Source organism: Micromesistius poutassou (genome assembly GCF_964030765.1).
Source record: "Micromesistius poutassou genome assembly, chromosome: 10".
Lineage (NCBI taxonomy): Eukaryota > Metazoa > Chordata > Actinopteri > Gadiformes > Gadidae > Micromesistius > Micromesistius poutassou.
In genome coordinates this window covers 9,382,114-9,401,016 of record NC_140280.1, presented here as the reverse complement: position 1 = coordinate 9,401,016, position 18,903 = coordinate 9,382,114, and the positions used below count along the sequence as shown (strand labels likewise).

Sequence of the window (18,903 nt, the reverse complement as noted above, 5' to 3'; positions counted from 1 at the left end):
GAAACTTAACGTTAAACTGCCTCCTTTGCCATCATTACACTGACCCCGTGAAATCATGGCAGTGTAGCACAATGTTTTAGACGGTAGAACTCATGCTGCCACTGGCAAGTCTCGCTTTGAAAAAAAAAAGAAAAAAAAGTTACACAAGTAATTTATGTCAAGTGATCAGCTTTTTTGATCTGCGCTTTTGGGATTCTCCAATCACACTATTTTTAGCCAATATTGGCCAGTCATGATTGGCGGCCGATCATGATCGGCGGCTGATCAATTGGAGCATCTCTACTTAGCAGTGTGGGGCTGAATGATTAAACAGTGCTAGGCGCTACACGTTAGCAGTGTGGGGCTGAATGATTAAACAGTGCTCTGCGCTACACGTAAGCAGTGTTTGAACTTGGTGTGATATGGAGACACTGTAAGGGAAAGGCAGAGATATATGCATGTAAATAGACATCCAACAATTCAACTATAAAGGCAGGTGTATCAGTGTGCATGTCCGTCCTTTGATTTCTCTACAACCGGTCATGAGATCTAATTCAGACGGTATATTGCTGTGGAGCCAAGGAGCTGAAGTGTAGAGTGCAAGCTTTTCAGATGCTACATTTGTTTTCTGTACACTGCAGTTTAACAAGCAAACATTCAAACCCAATTCGCAGTGGATTTCCAAATTAAAAAGAAATTTTTTTGCCACTTTGGCAATTTTCTACTTTCCCATCGTATTGTAAATGAATGAACAAACACCCAAGATGAAAAATCCAGTTAATAAAGGGAGTTTGTGCAAACATGTTTGGTAAATGATGGTAGTTGACGAGCTCTTTAATGCTTGCATTTTTATTGGTCATACTTGTTGATTGGTCAACAAAACAGTAATGTTATCAAGTGCATTTACTAACTTTCTGTGGCCGGGGCGGACTTGACAGGAGTGGGCAGAGAGGCAGGGGGGAAAGAAAAAAACAAAAGGGGCAGAGCGCGGGGCACCAAGGCCACAGTGGCCGATGGGCATACAATTTTCAGAAGGGCATCACGGCCAGACAGAGGGACAATGACGGCCATGGCCGTCTGAAATTCCTGCCCTGCACTGCACAGAAGAAAAGTCCAGACTGTTCAACATGCAAAATTAGGAATGGAATACCAGGTTTCAGAAATGTTTGTACAATTTAAGGGTTAACAAAGGAGAATAATAATAATAATAATAAAAAAAATAATAATAATAATAATAATAATATCCAGTACAAATACAATAAGCATCCACAGATACTCAGTGAATACCTAATTCCATGAATTGTCAGTCTGGCACTTCATTGTGATAAAGCTCAACCACAGTATTATTAGCCTGCAGGCTACAGCCGACTGAACACAAACTACTCAATGCACCTTGTGAGCAGATCTCTGCTCTGCTGACATTTTAGGAGTTTGCCATAGTATCGTTTCAGTATCTGTATCGAGATATTAGGGCAGGAATCGTACCGAAGTCATAATTTTGGAATCGTGACAGCTACCAGAAAAACTGCCTACTAACTAGTGTTTGAATAGTTAGTTTGTTTATTTGTTATTATTTGGTCATTGATTAACCGCCATTTCATTAAGTAAAGTTATTGCAGTCCTAAATTATTTTGCTTTCACTTGCCGATGGTCCTTAAGGCTGTGAATAAGGTTGCCATTGGCTAATGAAGGCTAAAACGTAAATGTTCCTTCTTCCAAATACTAAAGCTATCTTTTATTTACTTTACTTTGCCACAGATGCCATGGATGTATAGGCTTATGAACAAGAACTATCGCTTTTTTTTATGTGCCGATTACAGGAGCAGATCATGTGACTGGAAAAAGATTGCGCACTATACGAATCTGGGTCAACCTGTGCCCTCATTATGTTCCGTCAATGAGCCAATTATCTCAATAAAAAAGGTAGGCTACACTTCACTATAAACATACAGCCCGTTTCATTGATCTCGTCATGGGATAATAACCATCCTGCATCTCACTGGCTTCACACACTTTTTGGATGACGCAACAAAAAGAGTAGTCCTGTTCTTGTCATAATACACACATCCCCATGTTTGTTGAAAATGCATCTATAACCTCATAGGACAAGGCTGCTCCCCACTCATTTGAACTTTAAGAAAACTTTAGGAGAAGATGGGCGAGGGTGATTTCCTAATTAATCAAGTCTTGCATGATCTAGGCGTTACTGATATGTCAACATAAATCTAAAATGTGAAGAAAAGACTTAAGAGAGTTAAAAGACTTAAAAGACCTAAACTTTAAAACTGTCAGCTAAACCATGGGTGGAGACTAAGTGAATCAATGGACAGAACTCCTTTCATGGACTCATAACCAAGCTTTGTGTGTTTCCTGAAAACAGTTCTGTTATAATTTTGTTTCTAATGTTCTGCCATAGCGTATTATATTAATCCACTTGAAATGGTATGTGCTTCCTTTGCATACTAGTTATTAATGTTTAATCTTTTCTTTATGTTTTGGCAGATTTTAGTTTGCTGCAATGATACATTAATCATATGTGTGCAAAACTCACATATGTGTGCAAAACTTATTCATCAATAATGAATAAATAGTACCTTTATGAGCTTTTTTGGACATAAAAAAATAAGGATGTGGTCGAGTATAGGAAGTATATCTCTGTCGCAGCAGGGGTTTCAACTTCTTTCTCATCATTTGAATTTGTTATATTTCTAAAAAGAAACTCACCGTAACATATCGTTTACTTAATTGACTTAAAATCGTAACACGAGACCTGCAGCTGTGCTGGCCATGTGATAGCCATGCGCAACACGGTAATAGTTCCTCACCATATCATTCTTCATACTTATGTTTGAACAGCATCTTTTAATCCAACATACAAGAAAGTGGTTTTTCATGTAATGGAATACGATGCTCAGAAATGGAGAGGAAGTCATTTGTGCCCGACCTTGGTCTAGCTGGCCCCTAAAACAATGTGTCCCTCTCTTCAGAAGACCTTAAGGACAACGCCAGTCTGGGTGATTAAACCATCGTAACTCTGGGCTTCACTCAAACCTCTGATACCAATTTGTCAAAATGTGTCGGCCATAGAGCATTTAGCATCAGCATACCTCAAGACGATGCATTTTCTCCATGCTTGTAATAAGATGGCAATGAAGGACAATGTGAATATCAAATAAAGCTAGCATTATGTACACCAGCCATTCTTCTAAGTAAAGAGCTGTAATGCATGCTTTAGTCTGTTCTTAGGTGAGAAAGCACCTTGTGAACACTACGAATGGACAGGTGTGTGTTATCATGGCAATGTGTACCAGGCTCTGGCTCTGATAAAGCTTGTCCCTTCATTCCTCAAGCTCAAGGACATGTTGGGTGTAGGGCTGGGCAATATTTTCAATCAATTTCATATTTACTCTCCTATGGTTTATGAAATGGCTGAACCAAAAAAAAGACGATTTATAAAAGTTCTAGACTCGTTTTGCTTTAAAGAGCAGGTGACTGAGCCCGATATTTCAGCTTGGATTCGAACACTTAAATGTTTGCACTGCGAGTTCTCGGAAACAGTGTTGCGACCCACAGCAACTTTGCGATACCTTTTTAGTAATGTTGTGGTGTACTGCGCCACACACCGTGTTATACTATAGTTGTCCAGGAAGCGTAACTCTCTCCCGGACCCTATCATCAAAATCAATAGCTGTCCACCGCCAGCTCCACATATCTGCACATCACACACACAGCGTGGCGTTATACTACAAGTGTCCGAGAAGCTTAGCCCATTTATACAGTAGGAAAAAAGTGGGTTCATTTAGGCATCGTCCACATGGAGCCTATTTTTTGGTGAAACCGCATGTCTTGTACATTGGGGCCGACAGTCCAGATGGATCCGGCGGATCCGGTGCCCGAAAACGCACTTTTCTGAAACCACCTCTGAGGGTGGATTCAAATAAAAACGGACCTATGCGGTTTCGTGTTAGGATTCGTGTGGACACCTGAAACGCAAACGATGACGTCATCGCCCCGCCCCTCGACCCTGCAGCCTATGCGCTCTTAAAGGGATAGTTCAGGATTTTGGACATCGGGTCTCATTTCCAAGTGAGCCAGTGTGTTATTTATCATTGGAGACCGTTTAACACTTTTCATTCAGTTATTCTATTTGAACTGCTAGCCTGCCAATAAAAACAGTTTTACCCACTCCAAAGTACACCCGATGCAAACCAATTATAATGCCCGACTATCGATGTAAATGTCTGTGTTGATAGAAGAATATTAGAAATTAAAACTGCGCGCAGTGATGAACGGGACCTCGCGCCGGCTTGCGGCCGCGTCACGTGCCGTCCTAACATGTGGGCTGGCGAGATGTGCACATGTTAGGACCGCACGTGACGCGGCCGCAAGCCGGTACGAGGTCCCGTTCATCACTGCGCGCAGTTTAAAAAAAAATTTGCGCCGGCTTGCGGCCGCGTCACGTGCCGTCGTAACATGTGTGCTGGCAAGATGTGCACATGTTAGGACCGCACGTGACGCAGCCGCAAGCCGGCACGAGGTCCCGTTCATCACTGCGCGCAGTTTTAAAAAAGCGCAGTTTTAAAAAAAATTCGCGAATTTATGTAATCTGTAGAAGCAGAGGTGCCCTGTGGTGTCCTACTGATTGTTTTGACATTAACATGTAAGACCACATTTAACTGAATTACATGTTCATTAACCCTACATCAATGATCCGATAAATTCCCTAGGAGGAGTTAGTTGAAATACAACGCGAAAAAGTGAAAGAATTCCATTCAAAATGGCCAACTTTGACGGCACGCCACGGCCACGCCATTCAACGTACAGTCACAAATAACACAGCGTTGGTTGAGCACCATTTTTTGACTGTACTGACTAATTGTGAAGCAGATCCGATAAATACCCTAGGAGGAGTTCGTTCAAATACAAGGGGAAAAAAGCTAAAATAAGACCACGGAATTCAACATGGCCAACTTTGACGGCACGCCACGGCCACGCCATTCAACGTACAGTCACAAATAACACAGCGTTGGTTGAGCACCATTTTTTGACTGTACTGACTAATTGTGAAGCAGATGCGATAAATTCCCTAGGAGGAGTTCGTTCAAATACAATGCGAAAAAGTGAAATTCCATTCAAAATGGCCAACTTTGACATCACGCCACGGACACGCCCTTCAACGTACAGTCCGAAATAGCACGGCGTTTATTCAGCACCACTTCATGACTGTACTGACCAATTTGGAAGCAGATTCGATAAATTCCCTAGGAGGAGTTAGTTCAAATACAAGGCGACGGAATTAAAAAATGGCCAACTTTGACGGCACGCCACGGACACGCCCTTCAACGTACAGTCACAAATAGCACGGCGTTGGTTCGGCACCATTTATTGACTGTACTGACCAATTTTGAAGCAGATCCGATAAATTCCCTAGGAGGAGTTCATTCAAATACAAGGCAAAAATGTGAAATTTTTTCAAAATGGCCGCCAAGAGTGAAAATGAAGAAATTAAGATTTCCGACTTCCCGTGGGGTTTGGAGCATGGGTCCAAGAGGCTTTTCTGTAGGTATTGGCACGTTATACGTGCCTACCGATTTTCATACATATTGGTGAAACGTGGCGCAGGGGCTGCTTTTTAAAGTTCCTGTAGGGGGCGCTACACACATGAGAAACACAAATTTTGGTATGTGAGCTATCGGCACCAGTCTACACGTGTCCAGTGAATTTCATATTCATAACTATTACGGTGTCTGCAGAGTGATCGACCCTCCTCTGGCGGCCATGTTTTTTAAATCGACTTAATTTTTGGTGAGCAGTTAGAACTTTGGTACCTAACGGCCATTGAGTTGGTCCCGCTCAAATCAAACATTGCGTCTATGAACTGTGGCTATTTTAGTAACGGGCCACGCCCACTTCGATGCCACGCCCCATTTGAAAAATTGTTGACTTATTCTTGTTCAGAATTTGATTATGAACAACTTTAGTAGAGAGGTCCAACACCATAGGAGTCCAATTAATGTAGATATGTGCAATTTACTATTTTTGGGGTGAAAAACACACCCCTTTTTGAACTCAATGGCTCATGGGTACTTTGAAATTTATCCTACAGACTAATCCTTATGTCAGATTGAAGATAACGGGCCATAGATGATATGTGCCAAAGGAATTCTGTCAAAGTCGAAAAACCTGGGATCCTTGGGGAATTTACTGTTTTTAACTAAATTCAAAATGGCGGGAAATCTGGCTACCGGAAGTGCTAAGTTAGTATCTGCAAATTTCTTCATTATGAGGATTTGCATATGTGTGCAAAGTTTCATGAGTTTAGGTCCAACCGGTGACGAGTTATGCTTGTGCAAACGTTGAAATTTTGGCATAGTTGGTATAGCGCCACCTAGGGGCGAATGTGAATTTGAGGGCTAGAATATCAAATTTTTCACCAGTCCCACAAAATGTGCCAAATAAAAATGAGTTTTCGAATATGTGCAGGGGGGGAAAAATGCAGTCGAAGATGAGGAAAAATAAGAAGAAGAAGAATAAACACGAGGGTTTCAATAGGGTCCTTGCCAAGTTTGGCTCGGTCCCTAATAAAACTATCCTTGTATTGCATTGACCACATTACATTTTGGGGGACTACTTTCTCAGCAGCGGCGGAATTTCACTTTGCTCCGGTGTAGCAATCAATTCACTACAGCAGAAGGTAAACAGAAGCACACTCCAGGTAATATCAGGCCGCCGCTGCCATAGCTTGCTTCCAACTACAGGGATTATAAACTAAATGCAATGCGATGCAAGGGTAAGTTTATTTCTAACACTATTCTAGCAACACAGACATTTACATCGATAGTCTGGCATTGGTTTGCCTCGGGAGTCGGTAAAACTGTTTTTATTGGCAGGTTAGCAGTTCCCCTCAAGTTGCGCTAGCCTAGCACCAGCAATTTCTGCAACTAGAAGGACTGAATGAAAAGTGTTGAAAACGGTCTCCAATGATAAATAACACACTGGCTCACTTGGAAATGAGACCCGATGGCCAAAATCTTGAACTATCCCTTTAAGCCTGCGGCGTCTCAGAACGACAACAACAATGATGGTGGACTACATGCTTGTGATGATTCTGCAGCAGATAATGTCCCTTGGGTTGCTAGGGCAATATTTAATGTTGCTCCGCTACCAAAAGAAGCTAAAAAGGAGTACGGACAGACCCATTCGCCATTGTTGAAGAGCTGTTCTTGATACTTGATCTTCTCTGACTGAATGTTTGTAAACAGCGCAGGCTTTATGCGAATGCTCGCCTCTTCTTTTTTTTGCTGGAGTTTTGTAGCAGAAGCAGCTCCCCTTATGGGCCTGGAATGTGTACTACAGCTTTTTTACATCTCGATGCGGTTTCGCAATGAATCCGTCTTTACAGAGATATTCCTGAACCGCATCAAAAGGAAAACGGATCGTTTCGCCCGTGTGGACGGGGCCTAAGATGTTGTAAACTACGCTCTTTTGATCTCATATATATATATATATATATTAGATTTTTAGGCCAAATTAGGGTCATGGGTGTGCATGGGATGATGGGACACGTTGGACACGTTCTTTACACTTTTCTGTTCCCTGTCCGGGCTCCAACATCAAAATCTGCCCTAACATGAAGGACTATATTTAGTACTATATTTATACTATTGTATATCTTTCCAAAAATGTTGGCTGAGGCTGTAGGGAGTTAGTTAGTGATAGTTGTTTAGGTCTAGTACAGGCCGGCTATGCTCCCCTCATGCTTGCCAAAGTAACAGTAAGATGGCATCTCTATAAATCTTTTACATGCTCCCACTAGTATAAGTACTGCACAAGGAGGAAGGTCGCTGACAACCTATTCAGCATGCACAGGGGTGCAGTCCATAATTGCTTATGTATTTGGACTTACGATGCCAAACTTAATGCACAGCAATGTTTTACTTATAAAAACATGCATTATAGCATAATAGGCATTTATTTAGGCAAATTCTTTCTGAACAGATAACAGACCGGCTGAAATACAAAAGGCTGATCCTCATCTTCCCACACCTGCGGTTAAACAGGGTCAAATGGGGCCAGTTACTCAAACCGCCCATCTCTACAGGACAGTAAGGTTAGCTCCAGTGTATGAGAAATACTTCTACAGCGGAATGCTGCAAAGATTCTAGTCAATGATAAAGAATGTTGTCATCTAAAATGTAATGAGGTGTAACGAGATACAATTGAGGCCAACAGGAAATCTTGAAAACGTTCACCGCACAAAAACTCTGATAGAGATAAGTACAGCAACGTGTCCCAGCTAGGGAAGAGCCATGCATATGTCCAGCTGTGAGCAGCTTGTCAGTGGGGGGCCTCAGAGTAGCCGGGACAGCTGCTGGGAACAGGAGCATTCTCTCCAGACTGTGCCCTGCTGCAACCGCCCACCACACAGTACTACCAGGTCAGATAGGACTGTACACCAGTAAGGGTTTGACTGGTCAGCCCAGTGCAGCTGGAATATACATCTCCATTACAACAAGGCCTGAAGATGTGTCTTTCATTGATAACACGATTGTTATGAGTCCATGACACATCAACATAAACACACACTTATTGTTGCCCATTGAGTTTTGTTATAGCCTGCCGTGACATTTGATTGATTTGTTTGAGAGACATTTTATATGTTTGTGTTGTTTGACGGACTGAACAGCATTGAAATCCACGATGATTTAACTCAGATTAGTCTTCTTTACACATAGGACAATGTTTCACACATGTTTCCCAGAGGGTCAAAGTATCTCCTTGATAGGAGAAAACATGTTGAATATCAATATCAGCGATCTAGTGTGTAATATTATCCAAAGTCCAGTCTTTAGACCAAGACAAATTTGAAAGACTATCTGCCTTCCTTAACCTTTTTAAATTAAAATGAGCATTAAGATGGGCCATCTTGGGAACGACTGCAAAACGTGGGCGTTTAAACCAGTGATGGAAATACAAACCAGCGTGGCATGGTTTGACTCTGCCCAGTCTAAATGGGCCAATGGAAACGGGCCACAGTAAGCATTGACTGGTCGTGGCCATCAGCAAAGGCCAGACAAACTATAATCACACAATAGACCAGCAAAGAGGAAAAGCCACATGTACTTTTCATTCAGTGGTTGCCAACACAGACAAATGGATCAGTCTACACGTGAATACTTCTGTTGTAGGGTCAACAGACATTATGTACAATTAAAATATAGTCAAGCCCTTGGATTAACTGTACATAGTTTCATTTACTATACAGATCTCTTATTTTACATTGAAACAAACAAACAAACTTCACCCTGCCACTGCTGGAGTATTCTCTGCGTTTCCCACATCCCCTCTGTGTTGGCCAGCCGTGACAGTCAGCAGTCGCGGCTTGCAGTGGACATTCATGGGCAGGGAATTCTATTAGCATTAGCTTAGAGCACCACCCCCAGCTGCAGCCGGTTGGTGTGCCCTTACCACCCATTAGCCCACTTTCAGAGGGTCCAATGTTGAAAGGACATGACCAGAGTCAATGTGACCTTTTATTGACATCTTCAATAACCATTATCTTTCAATTTTCCATCAAGCAATCAATTAGTAATTTAATTCGCTTTCTTTTTTATTGTGCAAACACTTAAATACCTCACTTATTTAAATACTTGCCTTAATTCTTGACTGAGCAGACTAGGGGTGTAATGATACGCGTATTCGAACCAAAATATTTCGGTACGGGTCTAACGGTTCGATGTACATTTCATTTTGGTACGTAGTTTTTATTGATTATCACACACTGTTAGTGTCTTGTCTTATCCTGATGTTTTGTGTTGAGGACCACAATGGAAATAAGTCCTGGACTTTATTGTGTTTTTATCCTCAATTGTCTTATCATTTGTGTAAGGCATTTGTTTGATACAATTTAATAAATCAAAATCGAATTGTTTAATAAAATAATAAAAACTGCTGTACCGAAAAACATACCGAACCGTGACTTAAAAACCGAGGTACGTACCGAACCGTGACTTTAGTGTATCATCACACCCCTAGAGCAGACACTGGACGAATATACACTCCAAGTCTCTGAAGTCAGATGGGGCCCTCATCACAGCAGTCCCTGGCACACCATCCACCACAGAGGTAGAAGAAGGAGAGGACGTTTTGTCCACTTCTTCCTTTCTTTAATAACATTGAAAGACGGACAGTGAGAATCGTGTTTTAACACACCGGGAAGGGGGCCCAACGAGAGCGTTGTATTGCAGTTTGAGTGAAAACTAAAAAAAACAACAAGCCATGTATCCTTGGGCGCACAAATGTTACTTGCCACCGCTCTCTCCCCTACAGATAAACAATCAGCAGTTAGCCCTTTAAAGTGGCTTGATAACAGGTTCAAAGTACATGGTAGTTGGTGGTTTTCATTTGTTTTTCAAAGTGGTTTGGCATTCTTATAGACATTCCTTTAAAAGCCATTCCTATAAATGAGTTAAACACAAAAGTTTGAAGAGTGAAAAGGCAGTGATTCAGAGCTGGATTATTGCAGCACCAACTTAATTGAATGTATAATGAGTAGTGCTGTTGCACAACCTTGTAGAGTGTTCTCCAGGCAGGCAGACTGACATAAAATCCTCCAAGCAGGAGTGGCGAAAGCAAAGGAAGAGAGGCCCATCCACTAGAACCAAATATGGAGCAAGTGACAGCCAGACAAGTGCGTGCTAGCAGACAGCCTTGCCTGCTAGCCAAGACAGCTGACACACACACGCAGCTTAAAGGACCCCTCACTGGTGTCACGTGACCAATGACATCACCTGGCTGCAGAGCAAGAACCTCTGGAACAAAGACGATGAAGATCAACGGTTGGACAGGGTGAGATGTTTGGAGCGGATTTTTAACCTGTGCACCATCATTACTATTAGTATTGGTTTTTTTTACATACATTCAATTTTGGGAAGAAATTAGTTCATTAAAAAAAAAAATCATAACCGATACTGAGCCGATATTAGGTAGGGGTAGATGGCGTGAATGGTATATCAATTACACTAGTATCAAGTTGGAAAAAACAAGCGGTAGAGTACACCAATTGAAAGAACGACGTCATCAGACATCGTCCGCACAATCCACTCCAGGTTTCCTTTCCAGAGAATGTAATAGTGGTACTGGGCCACCATGTTCTAGTGCACCATGTGCATAAATGTGAACAAAGATATGCACATATTGTTGATATTTCACCAGGAAAGGTGAATATCGAACAGGAGTAAAGTAATAACCTAATTACCAGCCTATTATTTTTAGGTTAGGATTTTTTATGTCAAAGCCAAAGAGGTTGTTTGTGAGGGGAGAGATGTCAAGAAACTGGTGGTGGAAAAAATAATTCAAATAAAAACACCTATGTAATAAAAACATTTTACAGTTTATTACGTTTATATTTTCAAATGAATGCGAGTAGGTGGATGATGTGTGAAAAACCCCATGAAAATAGTGCAAAAAAATGGGTGCAACTAAATGTGTTGTGGTGCCACCAAATGGAAAACCTAGTCTTGAGTTGAGAGTTTTCTTAACTTTTAAAAATGCAATTATAACATTTTCAAAAAAAGTTAAATAGAAGAGTGCTATATTTTTTACCTTATCGAGTCAAACCTCAAATAGTGTTAAAGTAAAAAAGGGTGCATGGAGTGGTCACCAATCACAGGATTCTCATATCAAATTAAGTAGAGGCAATCGATACGGTTTAAAGCGACTCCTTGATTGCCCATTGAAATTGTGTTGTCTCAATTTGAATAGACCAATATCTACCAATGCCAACAACCACTCCTCCCTGTAGAAAGAGCTTCACAAGACCCGTGTTCCTATCAGGGTCTGCAGAAACACTGCCAAGACACTGATAAAAGACACTACAGCTCTAAAATCTCCTGTGCAGACCAGACTCTCCCAATACTGCGGAGGATGTGTGTGTACCAGCAGCGCTGTTACAGTCCAACCATTTTGATTACATTCTATAAAGAATTACTTATAACCTACAATTCCTACTATTCAGACATCCACCAAAATGAAAAGGTACTTTCAGGTAGTTGATAATATCCCAGAATCAAGCAGAGAAAGAAGACATGACTTGGAGGTTAAGGAGTTAACCATTGCCACAGCATAACATTTACCAGGGTAGGTAGCATTCCCCGCGGGGTCGCCATGTTTACAATAGTGACCGCCTGTACGAACATCCCAGCCTCAAAACTGAAAGTGAAATGTATAGCAGCATAGCATAAAATCCTGCATCTGAATTGCAACTCACACAGTTAGAATGTCTTTTTTCATTGTACATTTTTTTCATTGTACATTACATTGTAGGCTGCTCTAAACAATAGCCAACTAAGCCGCAATTCAACTGGATACGTCAGCTTATTGAGACCGGAAACCGTTGAAAAAAACTTCAGACAGCAATAACTTCCTCACACTCATTGTTTAGTCAATTAAACTATCATAATGCTATATGTATTGTATATACATATTTTTGGAGCAATTAAATTAAATATTTAGACAAAATAATGATGTAACGCCTAATTTATAGCACCTGAATTTATGAACATAGATTGTTACCCGAACATTGCTGATAATCCCTTTTATCCTGTATATATTTGTTACTGGATTATACTTTGTGATTTTAACGGTCTCCATTGACCATTATGTCACAGTCGTTTTTTAGTAGCCTTTTATTATTGTCAGACCCAGATATTAATATTATGCACTGGCTTTCCTCATCAAAACATTGAAGGTGGCCAAACTATGAGTGGCCACATTTCAATTCTCAGGTTTAAACATTTGGTTAGGAACCTGCTCAAATTCACCAACAATAAGTAAATGCAGCACCCTTTAAAGTAAGCGTTCAGCCCTCAGGGTTTCTACAAAACAGTTAAGCAGGGGAAGGGGGGGGGGGGGGGGGTGGGGCGCTTACGATGAAGAGCCAAGACGTACCGTAGGGCTGCACCTTAAAATGGGAATGGACTACTTGTTATGAGTTGACTCAGATTCTCATCAATAAAATAAAAATATATGCATTATAATAACCAAATCTAACAGGTTATAGAGGCTGCTGTAGGCAAGATTTGAGAATTGTTAAGAGAGCTTGAGAGAATTAAAACACCCCAAAACAATACTCCCTCGCCAAGTTTCTCTGCCATTTAGAAGTGTTTCAGTCACACAGGTCTGTGGAGAGAGCTTGACTGTACCCGACAGGCAAGATGGCTTCCCTGAAACTATCAGAGAAAAGACGCCCTGATCGGACAAAAACTAGGTGGAGTGGTCTCAAAGTGAAAATGTCTCACACTTTTTGAGTTGATGCAGTAGAAAATATATATTTCTTACATTTGACACACACATACCTGATGACTGAATGATACTCAAATGATATACTCAAAGCTCTTCGATCGCCTACAGCACATTCTAAGAACACAAATCCCAACAGGCAGGGATGTGGTCGGGTGTGACTACTGAGCATAATCAGATACTGGAGCTTGCGGCCCCCACAGAGACCGGCCACTGATCATTTCATAGATGTATTATATTAATTAGCCCACTGTTCATTATATTAGGCTAAAAGTAACCTTTATTTGAATTATATAGGTATATTTATTCATAGGCATATATAATTTAATGATTGCAGACAAATGCGTACATTGTTGTCATCTTGTGAAAGGGGAATTCGCTGAATCGTTCATTCAGCAGAGGCCCTGGGCCTCGTCTACAGACAGCTGTGGCAAACCCTGCAGTGATTGGACTTCTTTAAAGATGGCTTCAGGTCCATTTATTAAAAGGAAACACTAAACTGAACAGTGATAAATGGATTGAATGACGGTAAACAAACCGGATGAAGGAATGAAACGGAAGCCTTGTCATCTCCATTTTAAATTGTTTTCCCCCCCAAAAAAGTTTGAAATGTCCCATTAATTATTTAAATACAACTTCTTATTTACTGACCAAAATAATTACCCGCAATCATATTCAAATTGAATCCTTTTGCGGGATTTTCACAAAATAATGTCTGGCAAGAAGCTCACTGGTGTCACTGGTGGCTGAAAACGTTACCACTACTGCTAGTAGCAGCAAGCTTAGCAAGAAAGAGGGCTTACTCTGCTTTCCATGTCTAGGGTCATAGTCTGGCTAAAACCTTATATTGCATTTTCAATATCTTGACAATCTCTAACTATGGTTTACCGAAATTACACATTTGCCCTTATTAATGCAAAAAAAGATTGCCAACAATTGGTCAACATTTGCATTTACATACCCATGTCAATGGCGATCAAATATCGTTTTGAAGGGGAATGAACCAGCGTCTCAGATGTTCAACTAACACCAACATGAGAATACATTCTCGCAGGGCAGACATGGCGGCACGCTCCATTGCAAAGGAGTCTGAGACCCTGTTGCTTCGACCAACACCTCGTAAACCACAATACAAAAAGAAATGTGTGTCAAATCGCAAAGAGGGCAGGGTGGTCTATTTTTGCCTGGCCGTAACAAAGGGAGAGTAGAGGTGTCCCTGCATCACATTCAAATCAAGCAGTGTTCCCCCAATCCCAGCTTACTCTTTATTTTAAACTCACGTCTTACCAAATTATAACAATAAGGCTCCAAGAAATAAACTATTATTGTTTATTCAAATTCAAAGAATACCATTGTCGAAACTCCCTTCTATAATTCCTAGTACTGGGGAAACTGACTTTCTTAGAACAAAGTTGGGCTCATTTGCACTTTGTGGAAGTTTCTGAAGCCATTAAAGGAATGCTAATGTATCAAAATGAACTCATTGGTCTCTCCAGACCAGTTCTATTCGACCAGGACTTAAACACCAACGTTACCCTACAGGACAACCTCACACTCTTCCAAACCACCAACTTAAATGAGCTATGAACTCTAAATGAATGAAATACCAGTTTTGTGCTGAACCTTCAGATTACAGACAAATTTAACTTAATATAAATTTGGCAGTTCATGTGTAAACTTTTTTTTGTGTGTTGGTCTTCAGTGGAGTGCATTACATGAAAACATTTTCTGGATTTATTGCATTTCTCAAGGACTCAACACATGTTTACAAAAAGGAGGTAATGTTATTGACTTCACAACCTCAACCTCAGAGCAAGGACACACACGTGCCCTTGCTCTGAGGTTTTGCACCGAATATGGAACGGGAAATGTGCAGATCTACTCTACTGCTGCTTAAGATATACTTGAAATATCATATGTTGGGTTGGTGATCTGTGACATGTTTAATGTGACTATTAACAACAATGGAAACCGCACATGCTTAACCTAAAAGGCCAAGAATATCAACAATAGTGGCTACTTACATTACACTAATTTAGCTGACGCTAGATCTAAGAAATATATCTCAACAGATGCGTGCTTATGAAAACCCTAGCTTTGCATTAACTAATTTACAAACACTAATACAGTACGAGGCTATGACGATTTTTCTGCAAGAAGATTCAGTTTCCCTTACTTGGTCATTCTAGCAGACATGTTTGCCATGGTACAACCTTTTAATACATTTATATCGACTAAAACCTGGTAAACATACTCCACTTGTATGTGACCCAAAGCACAATAAACCGTATCTGCCAGCCTTCTTAACCAGCATAGTGATGAAAGTTGTAAAAAATTGTCCTTCAACGAGGCAGGGGCAAACTTTTAGTTTGGCCGACATGCAACACATTGTGGCCTATCTAACCAACAATACACAACAGACAGCTGCATGTCAATGGGGGGATGGCGGGTCGCTACACGGACAGCATGGGGGAAACACGCGTGGAGAGTCAACACCACGTCGCCTCTACAGCGCACCACGTTGCCAAGTGGGATCATGGGACAGTTGGAGCATCATGATCACGTCCACAGCAACGCTTCTACACGTTTCCAATCACTGTCAATAGACCAACATGTGTCATATTATCCTTTACCACATGTATGGCAAACCTGGCCGTGCGAGCATTGTCGACTCACGCCTTAAGTAGTTCTGAACGCAGTGTTGTGTTGGCTAGTTAGCCTAGCTTGTTATGCAATACGATATCTCAACACATCGATGTTGCGTTCAGAATAGATGAACCAAACAGTCACTAGTGGACATGCGCATCGCACCAGTCGTTTTCGTTAGAAAAGGGTTCAACTCCCAACGTTACGCATCAATTCCCGCAGCCTGAAGGCCAGCGCCATTGTCCCCATGCTGCCTGGAACACGTGGAGGAACACGTGATGCTCCCGATAAGCTGGTCTTGTTAATGCTAACACCACATTCGTTTTAGGACCATCGTTCAGACTTCAGGAGCATTGCCATGTAATAAAGCCGATCTGAAGGCAAACGCGTCGTGCAATGAGAGAAAGAACACCGTTTGGCTTCCGTTACCCAGGGCTAAGCTAGCCCACTCAGAGGGAGGCCTTGCGGTAGGACTAGGCCCAGGAGGACTTTGAGCTATTGTTAGCTAGCCTGATAGCTAGGCAGACACCCAGACCAGCCTCGGGTCCAATGCTGGACATCAGATGACCCCGCAGCAGACCAGCACGTTGCAGCCCAACATGCAGAACCCGAAGTTAAAACACGCACATGAGAAACTAAGTGTTGTCCCCGTTTAGACGAGGATGAGGGGGCGGGCAGGGCTGTTTACAGGACTCACACTGGGCGGACATAGAGACCAACGTGAGGCTCTCAACACTGGAGCATGGGTGTAGAAACAGCCATGCTCCATGTTTTACCTACATCAATCACAACATAAAAACCATCGTTTATGACGATGACACCTTCAACAAACTCCATGAATAGATCCACTGATACAGAAGACAACTTGTCGATCCAACGCACGAAGCTGGTGGGAGAGATGTTTAACTGGATTAGTTGAGTCTTAACCACCGTGTGCTGGGCTCAACCCAGTGGTCCCACACTGCAGCCACCTCGACCGGTTATGTTCCTCACAGCACGCTAGTCAACGTGTCTTTTGCACCAGTTACTCGTGTTATCACCATAGACAGAACTGGGAACAGCACATTTGTTCTATATATAGCGAGGTAACCAAGCAGCGGTCGTCAGACAAGAGACCCAGCATACCAGTGCAGCCATTAACTCCCAACTGGAGTTCCGCTTGCCCAAAACGGACCGTGGACAGCTGGTTTGTCATTAGGCAACGAAAACGTACACGTTAGTAACCCTCATAATCCGCACAGAGAGACACAAACACAGAACGAGGATACACACCATGAGCTTGTCCGTTCACGTTGACCACGGTTACCGCATTCATCTTCTTAGTCCATGGGTTCACCTTGGGTGGGGGGGCTTCAGTAAATTCCTTTGGGTTGCCTTTAGCAGAGTCCTCAGTCAGGTTGTTACAAACCATCTGATCCGACGTCAGGCTGTCTTTTCCCTGGCTGTGGCTCTCCTCTGTCCCCTGTTTCGGGGTCTCCTCGTTGTCCGCGGTGTCCTGCTCCGGGTCGTCCGTCCTGGAGCGGCTCCCCGCAGCGTCAGTACTCCTCCGCTTCGCCCCTGTCTCCGAACACACCTCATCGTGGAGCATGTTGCCCGCATGTCCATGCTCCTCTTGCTTGACAAGAGGGTTGTTGGGCAATAGAGCCTCCACCTGAGTGGCCATTTCCCCCTTTCCTCACGACACCCCCAAATTCGCCTTCAATTCGGGAAGGAAAATTAAGTATTCGGTGGAATCGCCTGGTATCAGCTGCTTCTCCACTCCACCCCTAGACCAAGTAACCTTCAGTCTAAGACGCAGAGTGGTCAGTGCTAAATTAAAACATATAAAACGCCCGATATTCTCTCAAAATTACAACCTTATCTCTACCACTAGTAGCAATATGGATGATCCCCACCACGCGATAGAAGGGTGCGCGCACGCACGACGTAAGGGGAGTAGCCACGTACCACGAGCACGCGCAGCAGGGCTGAAGCCACGGTGACGCTGGTCTCGCCCTCCTGGAGAATTGAGTTTGTAAATCCAACCAGAATCCACCGAAAACCCCAACACACATTCCCACACACACAACAACTCAACACACAAGCACGTGTTTGCCACTGGAAGAGCACGTGTGCTCGATCGCTCCAATTACACGCTTTATTTTCCATTTTTGCCATCTGTGTTGAGTGCGCGTTGAGAGTTGTGTTCGTCAATATGTTACAGAACTAATTAAAACTTATGACTTTTTGTTTGGGAATCTGATTTATGAGGAGCTATTACTGTGTGTGTGTGTGTGTGTGTGTGTGTGTGTGTGTGTGTGTGTGTGTGTGTGTGTGTGTGTGTGTGTGTGTGTGTGTGTGTGTGTGTGTGTGTGTGTGTGTGTGTGTGTGTGTGCCTGCTGCATACTGTGACTGAGCTGTGGTGACAGTATAGCCCATGTGTTGGGCTCATGTAACCAGTACTTAAGCAAACGGAAACATGTTATGTTATGTTCACATGTGTTTAAATGCAGCTATGGACACATTCAAGACACAGTTAAAAGCTAATTACAACAGTTTACACTTTAATCACAATTTTAAGTATGTTGGTAGAAGAATATAATTTTGTCACTTAGAAAATTACATCACCAAATCATGTGTATTGGTTTTGATAATGGAAATAAGATGAAATATGGAAAAGATGTTCCTTGCATCCACTCAGTCAGGATTAAGGTCATCATCTGGCATATTGCTTAATATAATCTTTTAATAACAATATTTTATTGTCAAAGGAAATGCAAGACAAATATATATAGAGGCCTGCATATTTTTTAAATTGTTATTGAATGTGTGAAGACTCCAGACTGTATAAAAGAGATATAAACAGCCAGGCCTGCCTTATTTATTAGGTGTGTGTTAGCCTTAAGAGAAGACACAGCAGTATTAATCTGCAAAGACAAAGGCGTATCTTGACACAATGTAACAACAAGGTGTAATTTACATGGTTGAATGGGTTAAAAT

At 42.0% G+C, this 18,903-nt stretch overlaps 1 protein-coding gene across 2 annotated transcripts in view; it reads right to left on the bottom strand.

Annotated features, from left to right (window-relative positions):
- Positions 1 to 17,815, bottom strand: part of larp1 (La ribonucleoprotein 1, translational regulator) — a 51,961-nt gene extending 34,146 nt beyond the window's left edge. For both annotated transcript variants that reach the window (XM_084474063.1, XM_084474064.1), the window contains exon 1: positions 17,197 to 17,815. In XM_084474063.1, the coding sequence (XP_084330189.1) occupies positions 17,197 to 17,587 (391 nt within the window). In that variant the 5' untranslated portion in view covers positions 17,588 to 17,815. The remainder of the gene's footprint in view (positions 1 to 17,196) is intronic.
- Positions 17,816 to 18,903: the final 1,088 nt, after the last annotated feature.